At 48.8% G+C, this 18,274-nt stretch overlaps 1 protein-coding gene across 1 annotated transcript in view; it reads left to right on the forward strand.

Annotated features, from left to right (window-relative positions):
• The window catches only part of LOC119975214 (acrosin-like), a 49,167-nt gene extending 31,283 nt beyond the window's left edge, over window positions 1-17,884 (forward strand). The window contains exons 4-5 of the mRNA XM_038814835.1: window positions 5,425-5,567; window positions 17,461-17,884. Coding sequence (XP_038670763.1) covers window positions 5,425-5,567; window positions 17,461-17,838 — 521 coding nt within the window. The 3' untranslated portion in view covers window positions 17,839-17,884. The remainder of the gene's footprint in view (window positions 1-5,424; window positions 5,568-17,460) is intronic.
• The last annotated feature ends 390 nt before the right edge of the window (window positions 17,885-18,274 follow it).

Genomic DNA, 18,274 nt, shown 5'->3' on the forward strand with positions numbered 1-18,274 from the left:
GCTAAGATGTTCACTGTTTTTAAAAAATGTTAACTTGAGTTCATAGAATAGACATTAATGTGTTTTAAAAAATACTTTTCCATTTTGGATGTACCACACCTGTAGAGTGGGCCGTGTGCTCCCCATACCACAATCTATTAAAACTTGTGGGTCAGGTGAACTCCATGATACACATTGGGGTTCTCTAAACCCTGGCCCACAACAATATGCAGAGATGAATCAGTCACACAGAAATCCCAGAGGTACATTGTGGATGGGGCCAAATATTGAAATCTTGGCAGAGCTATTTTTCTGTGAGACTGCTTGTAGAATGGTAAGCAAGGGGCTAAGATGGCAGGAGCTGGTCACTGTGGCTGGGGCTGCTCACTGTGGCTGGGGCTGCTCACTGTGGGCAGGGCTGGTCACTATGGCTGGGGCTGCTCACTGTGGTTGGGGCTGGTCACTGTGACTGGGGCTGGTCACTGTGGCCGGGGCTGCTCACTGTGGGCAGGACTGCTCACTGGGCAGGGCTGCTCACTCTGGACAGGGCTGCTCACTGTGGCTGGGGCTGCTCACTGTGTCCGGGGCTGGTCACTGTGGCTGGGGCTGCTCACTGTGGCTGGGGCTGCTCACTGTGGCTGGGGCTGCTCACTGTGGCTGAGGCTGCTCACTGTGTCCGGGGCTGGTCACTGTGGCTGGGGCTGCTCACTGTGGCTGGGGCTGCTCACTGTGGGCAGGGCTGGTCACTATGGCTGGGGCTGCTCACTGTGGGAGGGGCTGCTCACCGTGGCTGGGGCTGCTCACTGTGGCTGGGGCTGCTCACTGTGCAGGGCTGCTCACTGTGGCCGGGGCTGCTCACTGTGGCTGGGGCTGCTCACTGTGGGTGGGGCTGCTCACTGTGGCCGGGGCTGCTAATTTTGATTGAAATCCCGGAATAATTAAATTGTTTGAGTGCATGATGCCAATGTGAGAGTGTGAGCCTGGGGTGAAAAAAAGTTTGTCTTATTCTGGCGGAGTGGATGAGATCATTCGTCCTCTTCTTTCACTGAGTTACATTTTACTGGTGGTTGGCAGATGCGTAGGCCTCCGCGTCTACCTCGCAGGCCATTGAGGCGAGGTTGGGGGACCACCTTAGAACCATCCTGCGGCTGAAGGATACCCCATTTTTATTGGGCAACTCATATTAAAACCGCCATGAGAATCATGGCTGGTGCTTTTCTTTGTGTGGGGGCCACCTCCGGATCAGTGGAGTAAATGTGTGCATTTGGGTGAAGAGGTGGCGGACGAATCAGTGCCCACCATGCCATGTGGTTCGGAGAGCTGCTCACCAGTGCATAATTAATGTGCTTCCAAGTGATATAACACCCTGCTGCCCAACAGGAATCGCGTCACTGAACCCGCCCATCATTGCACTTCGTTTAAAAAAATGGAATATCCTGCCTCAGGAAGGCAGACAGCATTATCAGAGACCCCTCCCACCCAGGCTTTGCCTTCTTCCAGACCCTTCCATCAGGCAGAAGGTACAGAAGTCTGAAGACCCGCACATTCAGACATAGGAACAGCTTCTTCCCCACAGCTACAAGACTCCTCAACGACTCCCCCTCGGACTGATCTGTTCCCTGTAAGAACACTATTCACGACGCCCTATGCTGCTCTTGCTCGTGTATTTGCTTTGTTTGGCCCCTTGTTCCACACTGTAACCAATCATTGTTTGCCAATGTACCATTTGTCATTGTACTCTTGTCGATTATTCTTTTTTGTCTACTATATACGTACTGTGTACGTTCCCTCGGCCGCAGAAAAATACTTTTCACTGTACTTCGGTACATGTGACAATAAATCAAATCAAATCATATCTAAATTACTCCAAGGATTGAACAGAAATCCCTTGTTACCGAGATGTCTGGCTCACTGGTTACCTGCCACTTACCTGCCACTTGGTTTCAGGTGACCTTTCTAGACATTGGAGAGTGGTGGAATAAACACTTCACTAGACCATGGCCTAGTCTATTAACATTCAACGAGAAAGTTTATTAAGCAGCAAATGGAGAAATGGGAAATAGCAAATTCCAGGTTTAACCATGCTGCTTCGAAAGCCATAAAATAGTAACCCATCGCAGTTGTTACAAATGTGAGGTATACAGGATTATTAGGATTTTTGGGCTATATCTTTTGGTTTGAAGGGTTGTTGTAGTTTGATTTTGGGGTAAATGAAGTGAGTTTTATGTGCTATGTTAGAGTGTGCCTGACAATAAGCCTGACATGACATGCTTCTCAGTCCACTTTGAGGAGACCTTAAATCTTGGCCACGTTATGAATCCACCTTCCTTGGCCACCAAGGCTTGGGATGGGACTTAATCCCGGAGCTTCTGGCTCAGAGGTCATGTGCCACAATGCCTCCACCTGCCGATGCTGAGTAGGTTTCAGACGCCATGCCAGAGGTTCCAGCTGCTGTGCTGTACTGAAACTACACGCAATTTCAGTGGAAGGCCAACAATGCCACTAGATGGAGCAATTACTGCAGAGAAAGAAGCGAATGCATAGCTATCTTCGGAAACTGAAACTCACTGAATAGCTCGTGAACATTTCCAAAGCTGCAAGGCATTCTGGCACCAGGATCATGATGGAAAATGCTTTTAATTACTTTTGAAGTCGAAATTCATCCCAACAAACAGCATCTTAATTGGTAACAAGGTGACATCAATCAGAAACCTTTTTGGGTTATCCAAATTTATTGCCACAGCAGACAAAGCGAACATATTTTAACAAGTGCTGATGAATATGCGGCTGGTGGTAAATCAGTGAAATGGAGACTTAGACTCAGTGAAACATGGACCATTATTTGCAGAGATAGAATTGCTCAATGTATTGACATGATTCATGGAAGGTAAGAAGATAACACTGTAATGTTCTATAAGAACCACCTTGGAACCTGACGCCATCACGGGATTTGAGCAAAGATCTCAAAAATGTCACAAAATTTGCAGACTGTGTGGAAAAGGGGAAAATAAACTAACAATAATAATAATCTTATTATTGTCACAAGTAGGCTTACATTAACCCTGCAATGAAGTTACTGTGAAAAGCCCCTCGTCACCACACTCGGACGCTTGTTCGGGTACACAGAGGGAGAATTCAGAATGTCCAGATTATCTAACAGCACATCTTTCGGGGCTTGGTCGTGTGCCACAAGACCTTCACCTGACGATGCCGGAGGAAGCAGGAGCACCCGGAGGAAACCCACGCAGACACGGGGAGTCCATGCAGACAGTGACCCAAGTGCTAACCACTGTGCTACCGGGCCACCCATTGAACAAGTAACAAAGAAAAAATAAAATGCATAAAAGAGGGACATCAGATCTGCTTAGCTGGAGTTGACATTAAGGATGTCCAGCTGCTCAAGAATTTGTTCCCCAACACTTCAGCAGCCTGGTAAAGCTGAAGTACAATTCTTTTTCGAAATCACCACCTTGTACTGTAAAAATAATTTGAAGGGGCTATAGTACCATTGAACTTTATAAGGACATTAGTTAATGTGGATGAAACCCTTATCAATTAGCTCTTCCAGGAGTTTTGAATTTCCGGGTTATACTGTATGTTAAATCCTAAATCACTAATTTGAGCAATCTTCTGCAAGTGTTATTGTCATCTAGGGTGATGACATGGGGATAGAGCCAAGAGGAATTGATTGGGGGTGGGTGGGGGGGTTAATTATTTGATAAGTGGACAACTAATGTCAGACACACAATACATAACAACCATCCAAAGACTGCTGCTGAGTGGGGCAGGTGAAAACCATCAATATCTTTGCTTCATCATTGGCTAGAAGTTGAACTTAACCAAGCTGTAAAAAACACCAGAGATACAAGAACAGGGATAATTCACCTTCTGAATCCTCAAAGCTTTTCACTGCCTATATAGCTCGAAGTGGGAATGTGTCGGAATGCTCACCATTTGCTTATATGGATGCAGTTGCAACAGAGCTCTAAGAAACTCAACCATTTGGGACAGAGCAGTCCATTTATTCAGTGCCCCTCCCACTGGATTCGATATCCACCGCCACCCACCAGAGGTAAATTTCAACAACACCAAAATCATAGCTCTAAATAAAAATATCAAGGCCAAAGCCAGACTTGAGGGCGGCTAGGTAGCACAGTGGTTAGCACTGTTACTTCACAGCTCCAGGGTCCCGGGTTCGATTCCCGGCTTGGATCACAGTCTGTGTGGAGTCCGCACGTTCTCCCTGTGTCTGCGTGGGTTTCCTCCGGGTGCTCTGGTTTCCTCCCACAAGTCCCAAAAGAAGTGCTGTTAGGTAATTTTGACATTCTGAATTCTCCCTCTGTGTACCCGAACAGGCGCCAGAGTGTAGCAACTCGAGGATTTCCACAGTGACTTCATTGCAGTGTTGATGTAAGCCTACTTGTGATTATTATTATAACCCTGAGGCTGACATACAAGAAGATCTTTAAAGGTATTAGAGAGCAACAACAAAAAAAACTGTGGATAAATATGTAACAGTGAAATTTCAAATTGCTTACGTATTTATTTTGTTTGAAATCATGGCAGGATTCTCCCAATGGGAGACGTGCCGACGCTGGAGTGAAAACCGGAATGTTTCACTCCGGCGTCGGAGGCCGCTCCTTGCCCCCTATTCTCCCACCCCCGGGGGGGGGGGGGGGGGGGGGGGGGGGGGCTAGGAGCGGCGCCGCGTCATTTACGTGCGCCAGGCCTTGGCGCCACGTAAAAGCAGCGCAGCGTAAATTATGCAGCCGGCGACACGTAAATGACGTCACCCGCGCATGCGCAGGTTGGCCGGCGCCAACCCACGCATGCGCGGTTGCAGTCCTCTCCGCAGGCGCCCCGGAAGAAATGTCAGTAATCTTGCGGGGCGGCGGGGGAAAGGAGTGCGTCCTTCAGAGACGCCGGCCCCCCGATCGGTGGGCACCGATCGCGGGCCAGACCCCTTCTGAGCGCCCCCCACCGGTGCTCGATCCTCCCTCCCCCCCACCCACAGGCCACCCCCGCAGCGTTCGCACGCTGTTCACGCCGGCAGTGACCAGGTTTGGACGGCGCCGGCGGGAACCCGTCAAAGGGCAGGCCGCTCGGCCCATCCGGGCCAGAGAATCGCCGCTCGCCCATTGCAAACGGCGAGCGGTGATTCTCCGAGCGGCCTGCCGTAAATCTCGGCGTGCCGTTTGGGGGGGTGGGGTGGGAGAATCGTGTGAATGTGCCGGGGCGTTGTGGTGGGACTCGCCCGGTATCCCCGCGATTCTCCCACCCGGTGTGGGGGGGGGAGAGAATTGCGCCCCTTATTTTGGATATTAGAAGTTTCAGTTATAGGGAATATGTTGTGCATTTCTAATGTATGATGGATCCTGCTGATGTGATTTACACTGACATGTGCGTTTTGCAAGATAAAATTGGCTTCTTCTTATTTTTTATTAGGTGCACCAGCGCGTATACTTCAGGAGGCTGGAGTTAGACTGATTCCTTTAGAAACCTGTCAACAGCCGAACTGGTATGGTGGCCTTGTAAATGATCACATGATCTGTGCAGGATTTGCAGGAGGAGGCATTGATGCCTGTCAGGTAAAACACTGTTTCCTTTGTTGGTAAGCCCAGAATGATGTGTTGGGTAAGCTGGGTCTGCGAGGACTGCATTTACTGCAGCAGTCAGAGAGACCGGCTTCTAACACTTAAAGAAATGCAACTCTATTTTATTGAACTCTTAACTATCATACATACCTTAACTGTGGGTTGACACTATGCTGAGTTGACTGGAGATCTGAGGCTAACCTGACCAGACTATCTTACTACCACATGGTGTATGTTCTAGTTGTTGCTCACGAGCTCTGACTGTCTCAGAGGCTGGATCCCAAGAGAGCGGGAAAACTAGTGCCCTCTGGCATTAGAGTGGCCGTGTCCTGTCTGGTGATTGGCTGCTGTGTTCTGTGTGTTCGTTGGTCATCCTGTGTGTCACTCACTGCCTGTCTGTGCAGCATCATATACCTGTGTGTATATTATGACATCTCCCCCCTTTTTTGTTACTTAAAAAAATTGTGTATCGGTCAATAAATAGTGAGTGTGCGTAGGAGCCTGACTATATACAAAGTATGTGAACGTATTTACGTGTGTGGGAGCCTGACTATATACACAGTACGTGAACGTATTTACATGGGAAGGTGTCTAGTGCAGGTAGAGGGCATACAACAAATTAGGAAGAAACAATATGTACAGATGTGTAAACGGATCACAAGGTAATGCAACATTCAGTCTATAAACTCAGTCTCTGTGGCGGGCGACGAATTCTGGTTGACCGCCTCAAGGCTGGGTCAGGGACCGCCTGCACTGGAACGGGTGGAGCTGCCTCCAATGTAGAGGGCGGTAAAAGAACTGGCAGATCGGTGGCCTCGTGGAAGGGCGCGTCCTGAGGAACCAGCAGGCGAGGCGGGACATCACGTTCAGGTGGCGAGTGTGGAGGTAGCCGCAGTGCCCGCCTATTACGCCGAAGAAAGGAGCCATCAGGCCTGCGAACGAGGAATGATCTCGGGGCCACTTGCTTGACCACCACAGCTGTGGCAGACCAGTCACCGTCAGGCAGCTGAACATGAACTCGGTCAGCAGGGACCAGAGCAGGGAGATCTGTGGCGTGGGCGTCGTACGCCGACTTGCATTGGGCCCGAGACTGTTGCATTCTTTGCAGGACCGGAAAATTGTCAAGGTCCGGGATGTGGATAGCCGGCACCATCGTCTGTGTGTGCGGTTCATTAGCAGCTGTGCTGGGGACAGGCCAGCGGACAAAGGAGTCTAGCAGCGCCAGATTAAAATCTGAACCTTTAACAATGTGAACACCCTTTTCAGCTTTCCCATTCGACTGGGGGTAGTGGGGGCTTGAAGTGACGTGCGTATAATTGTAGTGCCGGGCAAAGTCCGCCCACTCCTGACTGAAGAAGCACGGGCCATTATCAGTGATAACTGTTAGTGGAATGCCATGACGGGCAAAGGTCTCTTTGCATGCCTTGATGACTGTTGCTGATGTGAGATCAGTCAGTCTGACCACCTCGGGGTAGTTAGAAAAATAGTCCATGAGGAGGACTTAGTCTCGGCCCTTTGCATGAAAGAGGTCAATACCAACTTTGGTCCATGGGGAGGACACCGGTTCATGCGGCTGCAAAGTCTCTTTCGGCTGCGCCAGCTGGAACCGTTGGCACGTTGGGCAATTGAGCACAGTGTTGGCGATATCCTGACTGATGCCTGGCCAATATACTGCCTCTCGGGCTCGACGGCGACACTTTTTGACTCCCAGGTGACCTCGTGGAAGTGGCCGAGGACCAGCTCTCACATGCTCTGTGGGATTACTATCCTGTCCAGTTTCATTAGTATGCCGTCCACTAATGTCAGATCGTCTTTTATATTATAGAACTGTAGGCACTGCCCCTTTTGCCAACCATCCGTAAGATGGCACATGACCCGCTGGAGTAAAGGATCCCTGGCCGTCCCCTGACGAATCTGCACGACCCTTTCATCAGTGGCCGGAAAGTTGGATGCACAAAACTTCTCATGAGCGTCGATCTGACAAACGAAGGCCGACTGCTCACACGGCATGGTGAGCTCCTTGCCCGGGGTGTAGACCAGATCAAAATCATAGCGGCGGAGTTTGAGGAGGATACGTTGTAGGCGTTGCGTCATATCATTGAGGTCTTTCTGAATGATGTGAACCAATGGCCAGTGGTCTCTCTCAACTGTAAATTTGGTGAGTCCATACATGTAATAATGGAATTTGTCAATCCTGTGAGGAGGCCCAAGCATTCTTTTTCAATCTGAGCATATCGTTGCTCAGTAGGTGTCATGGCTCTCGATGCATATGTGACTGGGGCCCAGGAGGAGGATTCTTCCCACTGGAGGAGAACTGCCCCAAAGTCAGCCTGGCTCGCGTCGGTGGAGATCTTCATCTCCTTGGCAGGGTCGAAAAACGCCACTATCGGGGCCTTGGTGAGTTTCGCCCTGAGCTCACGCCACTCTCGCTCATGAGCGGGGTGCCACTGGAAGTCGGTAGTCTTTTTAACAAGATGGTGGAGAGCTGTGGTGTGTGATGTAAGGTTGGGGATAAACTTCCCAAGGAAGTTGACCATCCCTAGGAAGCGGAGGACCGCCTTCTTGTCCTCCAGGGTCTTCATAGTGTTGATCGCCGACACCTTGTCTGCATCTGGCTGCACACCGAACTGCAAAATAGGTCGCCTAGGAAATTTATTTCTGCTTGACCGAACGAACATTTGGCTCTGTTGAGTTGGAGGCCATGCTTGTGGATCCTATGGAACACTAGTTTGAGGCGATCGATTGCTCCTGAGGAGTTGTGGACCAGACAATGGTGTCATCGACGTACACTCGCACCCCCTCGATGCCCTCCATCATTTGCTCCATTATTCGGTGGAACACCTCCAAGGTGGAGATGATGCCAAAGGGCATCCGGTTGTAACAGTAACGACTGAACGGGGTGTTAAATGTGCACAGCTTTCGACTGGAAGCGTCCAGCTGTATTTGCCAAAACCCCTTGGAGGCATCCAGCTTTGTGAAAAACTTGGCATGAGCCATTTCGCTGGTGAGCTCTTCTCGTTTAGGTGCAGGGTAGTGTTCCCTCATGATGTTACGGTTCAAATCTTTGGGGTCGATACAAATGCGAAGTTCCCCTGACGGTTTTTTGACACAAACCATGGAGCTAACCCATTACGTGGGTTCCATGATCTTAGAAATGGAGCCCTGGTCCTGGAGGTCTTGCAGCTGCTGCTTGAGGCGGTCCTTAAGGGGTGCCGGCACCCGACGTGGTGCGTGAACCACGGGAGTGGCATTCGGTTTCAGAAGTATCTTGTATCGGAAGGGGAGTGTGCCCATACCGTCGAAGGCACTATGGTATTGTGCTATGATGTCATCCCATTGGGTTTGGAAGTTGACATCTGGCGAGGCCGCTGCCTCAGCGGGCGACATGGAGTGAACCCGCTGCACAAGATTCAAGATTTTGCAGGCCTGAGCACCGAGCAAGGAAGCTCTGTTGGTTCCTACAATTTCAAAACGCAGGGTTGCTTTTGAAGAATGATGAGATACCACAAGCTGGCATGAGCCACTGGCAGCAATGGCATTGCCATTGTAGTCGAGAAGCTGGCAGGCCGGTGGAAGAATGCTTGGCTTGATGCAGATGGTATCAAGGTCAGACTTCGAAATGAGGTTCGCCGAAGCGGCTGTGTCCAGCCTGAAGCGTATGCGATCCTTGTTGACCGTAAGGGTGGCACACCACTCGTCGTCCGGATCAATGCTCATCACTGGGAGTGGTTTCACCTTTTTGGCGGAAAGCATCGTATGATTGGTGATGATGTCCACCCGGAATGGGGATGTGAGGCCCTCGGTGTCGGGATCTGGAACCATGTCGGAGTCGGAGTCTGCAACGGGTTGCTGTACTGACCGGACGTTCCTGCGCTGCAGCTGGGATCGCTGTGTGCTGGGCAGTTGAGCAGATCTGCACAGAGGGCTGCGTAGTGGCCAAGCTTGCCACACTGGAGACAGCGTCGAGATTTCGCGGGACATTGCCGCTTTAAATGGGCGGAGCCACATTGTTGCACATCATAGCGCCGACGTTAGGACGCTCCGTTGCCAATCCTCACTCATCCCTCAGAGCTTCCCTCACAAATGTTGCCCTCTCTAAACATTCCATTTCTCAAACTCACAGCTCTCCACTGTCGTAGAACACTACCAAGGTGCAGAGAATGGGGGGGGGGGGGGGGCTCCAGGCTCCAGGCTCCAGGCTCCAGACATTGCCGCTCTGCCCACTGTGGAGGAGGTGATGGCAAGGAAAACCGAGTGTCAGAGTGCATGACCAGTGGAGATGGGGGCCCTTCCAGATCCCTGATGACAGAATTAGATATCACATGACCCACATCACCCACATGTTGACTTGATGTCACCACTAACTGAAATACGATCATTTGCACAATTCTGAATTCAAAACCTTTTCCTTTTCCGTTCTAAGTCATCACTTCCATCTCTCCAGGGCCAGGGCGGCACGGTGGCGCAGTGGTTAGCACTGCTGCCTACGGCGCCGGGTTCGATCCCGGCTCTGGGTCACTGTCCATGTGGAGTTTTCACATTTTACCCGTGTCTGCGTGGGTTTCGCCCCCACAACCCAAAGATGTGCAGGCTAGGTGGATTGGCCACGCTAAAGTGCCCCTTCATTGGAAAAATGAATTGGGTACTCGAAATATATTTCTAAAAAAAGAAAGCTCTCCAGGTGCAGAAGGAGGCTGAGGGATCCTCAGTGGAGGTCTGAGCAAGGATCATCACACAACTCATGCACGCCCTCTGCCAACTCAGGTGCACACACTTTGGTGGGCTTACCTAGGCAAGTAGCTGCATTGTCGCATGGTGAATCATACATCAGAAGATAGCGGGAGAGGGAAAGCGATGGAGAGTCCCCTTTAGGGAGCTGGATACTCCAGGCTCTGACTAGCAGCTCACAGATGCTCAGCCTCAGGGGTCAGTGACAAGGAAGACTGTTCTGCAGTGGCAGGTGCAAGATTCTACCAGCGTTTCCAGAGTAATTGTGCACTAATGGAGAGAGATTGGAGGAGTCCACCTGTAGCATAAGTGAAGCACATGAAGCGTAGACTGTCACTGAAGTGCAGCAAATTGTTCTCCAGCTCTCTCTTGGCTTGCAGAGCAGTACAAGATAGAGAAAGGCACTTAGAAGAACGTTCTTTGCTCGCGGTCTTCCCACTCGTTTCACAATCCCCCTTCAGTCTGAGTCACACAGGCTGACACCTGACCCAATCTTCCCCTACACAGGTGCAGGTGGGAAAGTCTTTGGCAGATCATTTTCAGCGTTTAATAGTTAGTTTTAAGCAGTGACATGGCTCAGTGGGAAGATCTGAAGATAAGCTTTGACAAAGAGTCAGCGGACTCGAAACGCCAGCTCTTTTCTCTCCCTACAGATGCTGCCAGACTTGCTGAGATTTTCCAGCATTTTCCCTTTCGATCTGAAGATGGGCTCTTTGCCTTCACATGAGTGAGGACTGCGGCTGCATTGAAATGTCCAAGGGAAGCCGGAGCTCATGGAGAGGAGGAAGGCCGATGTCGTGGCCTTCGCCTCTCTGATTACACGGTGGCGAATTTTGCTGGAGTGGCGGTCGGCGTCGCCACCAGGGGTAGCGGCATGGTTGGGTGATCTATATGACTTCCTGCGGTTAGAGAAGATAAAGTATGAGTTAAGGGGTTCAGCGGGGGAGTTTGAGAAAAGGTGGGGGATGTTTGTGACCGTGTTTCAGGAGCTGTTCGTCGCAGGGCGGATGGGGGGGGGTGAAAAAGGGGAAATTCTGTACAGACTGTATGGTTGATTGTTGGGAAGTATGTTTCCTGGGTTGTTTATTTGCTATAACATGCTTTCATAAATGTTTGTAATAAAATACAGTTAAAAAAAAATGAAATGGGCAAGGGGTCACTGTCAATTTCTGCAGTCTGACCGGAGTGAATGATGAGCTACAGAACATGTAGTTTAAAATAATTTATTATAAAACAAACAGTGGGGTAAGATAACTAGGATAAATTAACTCACAAACAACTAACACTAACAGCACGACCAACTCCCACCTGCCAGATCACATGGTGATGTGATGTGTTTACAATGCCACCTAGTGGTCGGAGGGTGCGCATAACATTATGTACAAACTTACAATACGCATCTCACATCCCCTTTCCTTTGTAAAAGTAAATTACTTAAAGCATGAAATTACTTTTTACACTTCATCATGATATGCAGAAATATATCCATGTACAGATATCTTTTGTTTCACTTTATAGTCTGCTACAAGTTCAGTATTTCTGGCTTGCGCCGTATTCTTGTGGATCTTCTTAGCGTTTGCTAAACTGGCACAGGCTCTTCATGTTCTTTAATATTTGGTGTTTGATGTTGTGCATGTGTTGATGTATCATCCTCTTGGTGGGTTGATTCCACCTCTTGTGTCGGTTCCGTGTTTTCGTGAGATGTTTAGGACAGTTGTATTCTTGCTCTGGTGGTTGCATCGCAAATGGTTGCCATACTTTGAGCAAAGCTCTTCTATTCTGCCTCAAAACAACACCTTCATCCGTCATAACAAGATATGAGTTGGAACCTGCTGGTCGCAGTACCTTTGCTGTTTAGACTATCCATTGCCTTTGTAATTTTCTACTCTCACTGTATCCTTTGGCTGCAGAGATTTAAGTCTTTTGGCAGACCTATCATAGAACGCCTTCTGCCTCCTTTTCTGAGAGGTCAATTGGCTCACTACCGAGTGGTTCATGGGCTCGTTAGGAAAACGAGGTAGAGTCGTACGTAGTTGCCTATTCATTAACATTTGAGCAGGTGAGAGGCCATTGACTAGCGGTGCCAAACGATAACTGAGGATCGCAAGATATGTATCCTCATGACTGCCGAGTGCTTTCTTTAAGAGTTGTTTGACAATATGCACTCCCTTTTCAGCCTTGACGTTCGACTGAGGGTAATGCGGGCTGGACGTAATATGCCGGAAATCAACCTGCCTGCAAAGTTCATCCATTTATTTATTTTTTTAAATTTAGAGTATCCAATTAATTTTTTCCAATTAAGGGGCAATCTTGCATATCTTTGGGTGTGGGGGCAAAACCCACGCAAACACGTGGATTATGTGCAAATTCCACACGGGCAGTGTCCCAGAGCCGGGATCGAACGTGGGACCTCGGCACCATGAGGTAGCAGTGCTACCCACTGCGCCACCGTGCTGCCAGTAAGTCCGTCTATTCATGACAGTGAAAGCAAGCACCATTATCGCCCATGACCACATACAGAATGCCGTGTTGCGCAAAAGTGTTTCGAAATTTTTTATCACACATCTTGCCGTTGAACTAGACAACTGCACTATCTCCAGGTAGTTTGTGAAATAGTCTATGATCAGAAGGTACTCCTTTCCATTGAAATGGAACAGATCCATGCCAACCTTCTGCCATGGGGCAGTGACTGTCTCACCCATCTGCATAGGTTCCTTACTCTGACTACGCTGAAATCGTAAGCATATTTCACAGTTCTCCACCATCAGCTCAATGTCCAAGTTGATCCCAGGCCAATCGACTGCCTCCCTGGCTTTCCTCTTGCACTTTTCCAACCCTAAGTGCCCTTCATGCAACTTGACGAGGATCATTGACCGCCATTCCTGTGGAATCACAATCCGCTGGTTCTGCAACAGAAATCCGTTAATGTCACTTAATTCTGCTCGAATGTTATAGAAACTCGAACATGATCCTTTGGCTCATACTTCATGGATGTACATTATCACTTCTGCAACATTGGGTCCTTCTTAGTTTCTTCTCTGACGACCTTTGACTTGTTGTCAGAGACTGACAGAGACTCTGTCACCATGTTTACATGGCCCTGTACGTCCTCATCCAACTGGAGTGGTTCCTCATTACTGATAGCTCGGGAAAGCATGTCAGCCACGATAAGATGTTTACCCGGCGAATACGCCAATTCAAAATCTTAAGACTGCAAAATCATGAACATTCTTTGCAGTCTCACAGAATTATAGGATTTACAGTGCAGACGGAGGCCATTGGGCCCATCGAGTCTGCACAGGCCCTTGGAAAGAGCACCCAAACTAAGCCCATACCGCAACCCTATCCCACACCTCCACCCTATCCCTGTAACCCCACCTAACCCTTTTTGGACACTAAGGGCGATTTAACATGACCAATCCACCTAACCTGCACATCTTTGGACTGTGGGAGATAACCGGAGCACCTGGAGGAAACCCACGTAGACACGGGGAGAACGTGCAGACTCTGCACAGACAGTGACCCAAGCCGGGAATTGAAACTGGGGCCCTGGAGCTGTGAAGCAACTGTGCTAAGCACTGTGCTACCGTGCTGCCCCTCAGCAACAATTCACTAAGATTTTCTTTATGACGGCAACCAGTAGCTTGTGGTCAGTCTCCACAATGAAGTTTGGAAGCCCATACACATAATCATGGAACTCTGTCAGCCCATTAATGAGCCCAAGACACTCTTTTTCAATTTGAGCGTGATGTGACGTGATGGGTTTGCAATGCCACCGAGTGGTTGGAGGTCGTGCATAACATTATGTACAAATTTGCATTATACATATCATCACAGTCACCTGTCACATCAAGCAAGGTGAAAGAGTTACAACTAAAATGCTGTTACTTCAAAGAGCTGTGTTTTCTCGATCTTGCTTGGGTGGTCATTGGATCAGAATTTCACACGCACAGGAGGTGTTGTACTAACTGAGTGTGCGGCGTACGGTAGCACAGTGGTTAGCACTGTTGTTACACAGCGCCAGAGTTCAAGGTTCGATTCTCGCTTGGGTCACTGCGCAGAGTCTGCATGTTCTCCCCGTGTCCGTGTGGGTTTCCTCCGGGTGCTCCGGTTTCCTCCTACAAGTCCCGAAAGACGTGCTTGTGAGGTGAACTGGACATTCTGAATTCTCCCTCAGTGTACCCGAACAGGCGTGTGGCGACTGGGGGCTTTTCACAGTAACTACGTTGCAGTGTTAATGTAAGCCTACTTGTGACACTAATAAAGATTATTATTATTAGCTCATTCCTGGGGAAGCTGGAAGAGGGTGAAGATGGCAAAGTGGTACGGTGTTGCCAGGGAGGTAGCCTGGTATTCTGAGACGTAGAAATCAGCAGAGCCTTTACTGATTGTGCTGTTTTCTTAATTATCACCACAGCTCTGTTTTAGAACATAGAACAGTACAGCACAGAACAGGCCCTTCGGCCCTCGATGTCGTGCCGAACAATGATCACCCTACTTTAAACCCACGTAACCCGTAATACCCGTAACCCAACAATCCCCCCATTAACCTTACACTACGGGCAATTTAGCATTGTCCTGATTATTATAGTCTGTATCTTATTAACGATGCCAATCTTTGTCCTATTCATAGTATTTCAGTTCCCACACATATCAGATTCCTTAGTTCGCTTTTCGCCTGTAAAACACTGTTTATTGTTTTCTTCATGTTGAGTTTCCAGTTCCATTATTCTTTGCTCCAGATCCTGATTTTGAATTAGTCTACTCCCTTCGGTAGAGGAACACACCCTGCCCACTGCTTTGCTGGCATCTTTGTGCAGCACAAAGAAGATATCCAGTTCTCTTTGAGCTGTAGCTCGAGGGAGAATAAGAATTCTGCAATCTCACCCTGGCGTTAAGCACTAGGGCAGTAAGGTACAGCAAGGAAGGTAAACCGGTTAGTAATTAATGCATTGGATCAGATATGGATAAAGGCCCAAAGGCATTAACAGTTGAAGTATGTAGTGTATTTTTTTCTTGATGTGTGTGGGCCGTGTATTTGCGTGTGTTACGGCTTCTTAGACTCATTGATCCATACCTAGTTCATTACAATGATTGTAAGTTAAAAGCCCTGGGGTACAAGGGTCTGCATGGGGGCTAATGTTCTGCAGGTTTTCTCGTGCCAGCTTTAAGGACACCTTACACATCTAAATATATCAGCCGGCAGTAGATGAGAAGATAGTTAGCCTGGCAACAATATATGGAATTTTATCCTTTGGAGAGAGGCAGCCCGGAATGCGGCTGGATTGAAAAACAGGTCGCGATGACATGGGGTGGGTCAAACTGCCAGTGTAATTTCACCACGAAGCAATTAACCCAGAGGCGGATACAGGACAAAAGGAGAACCCCATTCTCCACCTGATAAGGCCAATTAAAAGACAAACAAGATGGTATTACACTGAAATGTAACAAGGTCCACAGCATTTTACCGGCTCAGCAGCTTTTGTTGAGTGGCAGTGGGATTTCAGATATAGGGGCTGGCAGGAGTTGTACTGAAGAGCTGGAGGCAGCTGAAGTCACTGTCAGAGGTGAGGGGTAAAAATCATTGCGTCATTTGGGTGGATAAAGAACACCTCCTGACAGGGGCATCTTGGCAGTTCTCTGAAGGAAGTGGGTTTGGCAATGACTCTCCACTCAATAGCCAGGGGGAAAGGTTGTCCACACAGGCGTGTTAGTGTGCTGGGACTATGGACTTAATTGTACTCCCCAAATGGAGGTTCCTCCATTGAGGGGGAGAACTGGAGAAGGAAGGAGAGGTGGCAACTGACAGCAGCACACCAGTGGCCAACCACAGGTGTAACCTGGTGATGACAAAGTGGCAAAAGCCTCAGAGTGCCCCAAGCACAGTGAAGTACCTGGAAACATAGCTACCCAGCAGGCAGGGTCTACTGGCAGCGTTCAAACTACCTGCAGCTATTGGGGTGCCAGTATCTCCGATGAATGTGTTTGTTCTGAGGGTCTGTAGCAACTCTCAGTGACTTGATGGCGGCAGAGGTCAGTTCTAATTGAGTGCTTGGGCATCTGATGCTTGTGGCCCTCAAAGTCACAGCCACCCTGGATGTCTAAACCTCAGGTTCATTCCCAGGTGCAACTGAAACACCTGCAGCATCTCCCGAACAGCCGCACGTCATTGCATCCAGATTCTGGCCAGTGCCCTCTTCAGGAGAGCCAAATGACGGCATCAACTTCACATCAGATGCCAATAGTCTGGTAAACTGAGCCGGAGGCTTCAGGGGCCATGTCTGGCTTTTTACAGCTCAAAGAAACCATTGACTGCATGTGCTCCCAGGTGGATACCTGCTGCTGGGTTTGGCTCATTAACCTCCTGTTTCCTTTGCAGTAATTGCTGAAAATGTCGTTGCTGAACTGCCGCCTCAGCTTCTGGACGTGACCGCCATTTCGGGCTCTGGCCGCCAGCACCTACTTTTGGAAGCCAGGCTGCGGCTGCCAATCCTCCTACCCATAAGCCTCCATTTTCAGGCAGGTGCACTGGTTGGCCTCCAATTGGCCATCCGGTCTTCAATCATGGCAGATGGGGAGATCACGGTGGGAGGATCTTTGCCCCAGCTGCCACCTTTGCTGCCACCACCCTGGGTGGCGTTGAATACCACCCAAAATGTCAGCTGAATGACAAACGTAATTCCTTTGAACCCAACGTGTTTTTCTGTCAACACGATGGCAGACCAATTTCTAGTTCTGCTGGAGCAATTAACAGCATCTAAAGATTACTTTCGGATGTTGGCATTTTGTATAATTGTCTTTACCTTTGTCAACGTTCTTTCAAAACCTAAATCAAGGTAGATGCAAGAAATAGATGTTGGAATGCTTGAATTTATACTCCATCAGGGGCTGTTTAGCTCACTGGGCTAAATCGCTGGCTTTGAAAGCAGACCAAGGCAGGCCAGCAGCACAGTTTGATTCCCGTAACAGCCTCCCCGAACAGGCGTCGGAATGTGGCGACTAGGGGCTTTTCACAGTAACTTCATTTGAAGCCTACTCGTGACAATAAGCAATTTTCATTTCATTTCATACTTTACTCAACGATATGTATAAAATGCCCTGTTTGTGTTTGCAGCCAGGCTCCACACACTGACATTGCTCTGACTTTATTTTTCCTCAGGGTGACAGCGGCGGACCCCTGTCATGTCAGCTTAAAGGTACTGATCGATTTTTCGTGGTTGGAGTAGTTAGCTGGGGAAAAGGCTGCGCAGAGCGTTTTAAACCTGGCGTCTACACAAGTACAAACACATATGGGGAATGGATCGAAAAGAAAACCGGCATATCGATTTCCCAAAGTGAGGACTCTGGTGTGGAATACATGAGTGATTATGGCATCGCGGCAACAGAAAGTTCAGCAGAGAACCCCTCAGTGCCCTCCAACATACAGTTTGGCACAAACCAGCCGACCTCAATGGTGCAAAGACACTTACCTGGACGAACAATTCCTCTTTTAAATCTGCTTATTCTTTTATATCACTTTTGTACTGATTGTTTCTGAGTCAAAACCCTTTTGTTTTATAATTAAAGTACATTTCAGAAAGATACACAGAATCCCTACTAAAATTGTTGTTGCACCCAATGTCTCCAAACTTCAATTGAGAACCATCATATCCTTGCCCTCTGCTTTCATTTCAATCAATTACTTGTCCCTCAATTGCAGTCAAGTTCACCCCATAAATGTTAAAAGCAATAGAGAAAAGTTATCCCAAACTGTTTTTAAAAAATGCCTGCATGGGATGGGGGGGGCTGGTTAGGTCAGCAACCTTGCCCATCCCGAGTTGCCCTTGGGAAGGTGGTGTCGAGCTGACTTCTTGAACTGTTGGTGGTCACGTGGTGTAGGTATACCCACCGTGCTGTTAGGGAGGGATTCCATGATTGAGACCCAGCGACAATGATATACCAAGTCAGGACGGTGTGTGACTTGGAGGGGACTG

Source organism: Scyliorhinus canicula, chromosome 12 (genome assembly GCF_902713615.1).
Source record: "Scyliorhinus canicula chromosome 12, sScyCan1.1, whole genome shotgun sequence".
Lineage (NCBI taxonomy): Eukaryota > Metazoa > Chordata > Chondrichthyes > Carcharhiniformes > Scyliorhinidae > Scyliorhinus > Scyliorhinus canicula.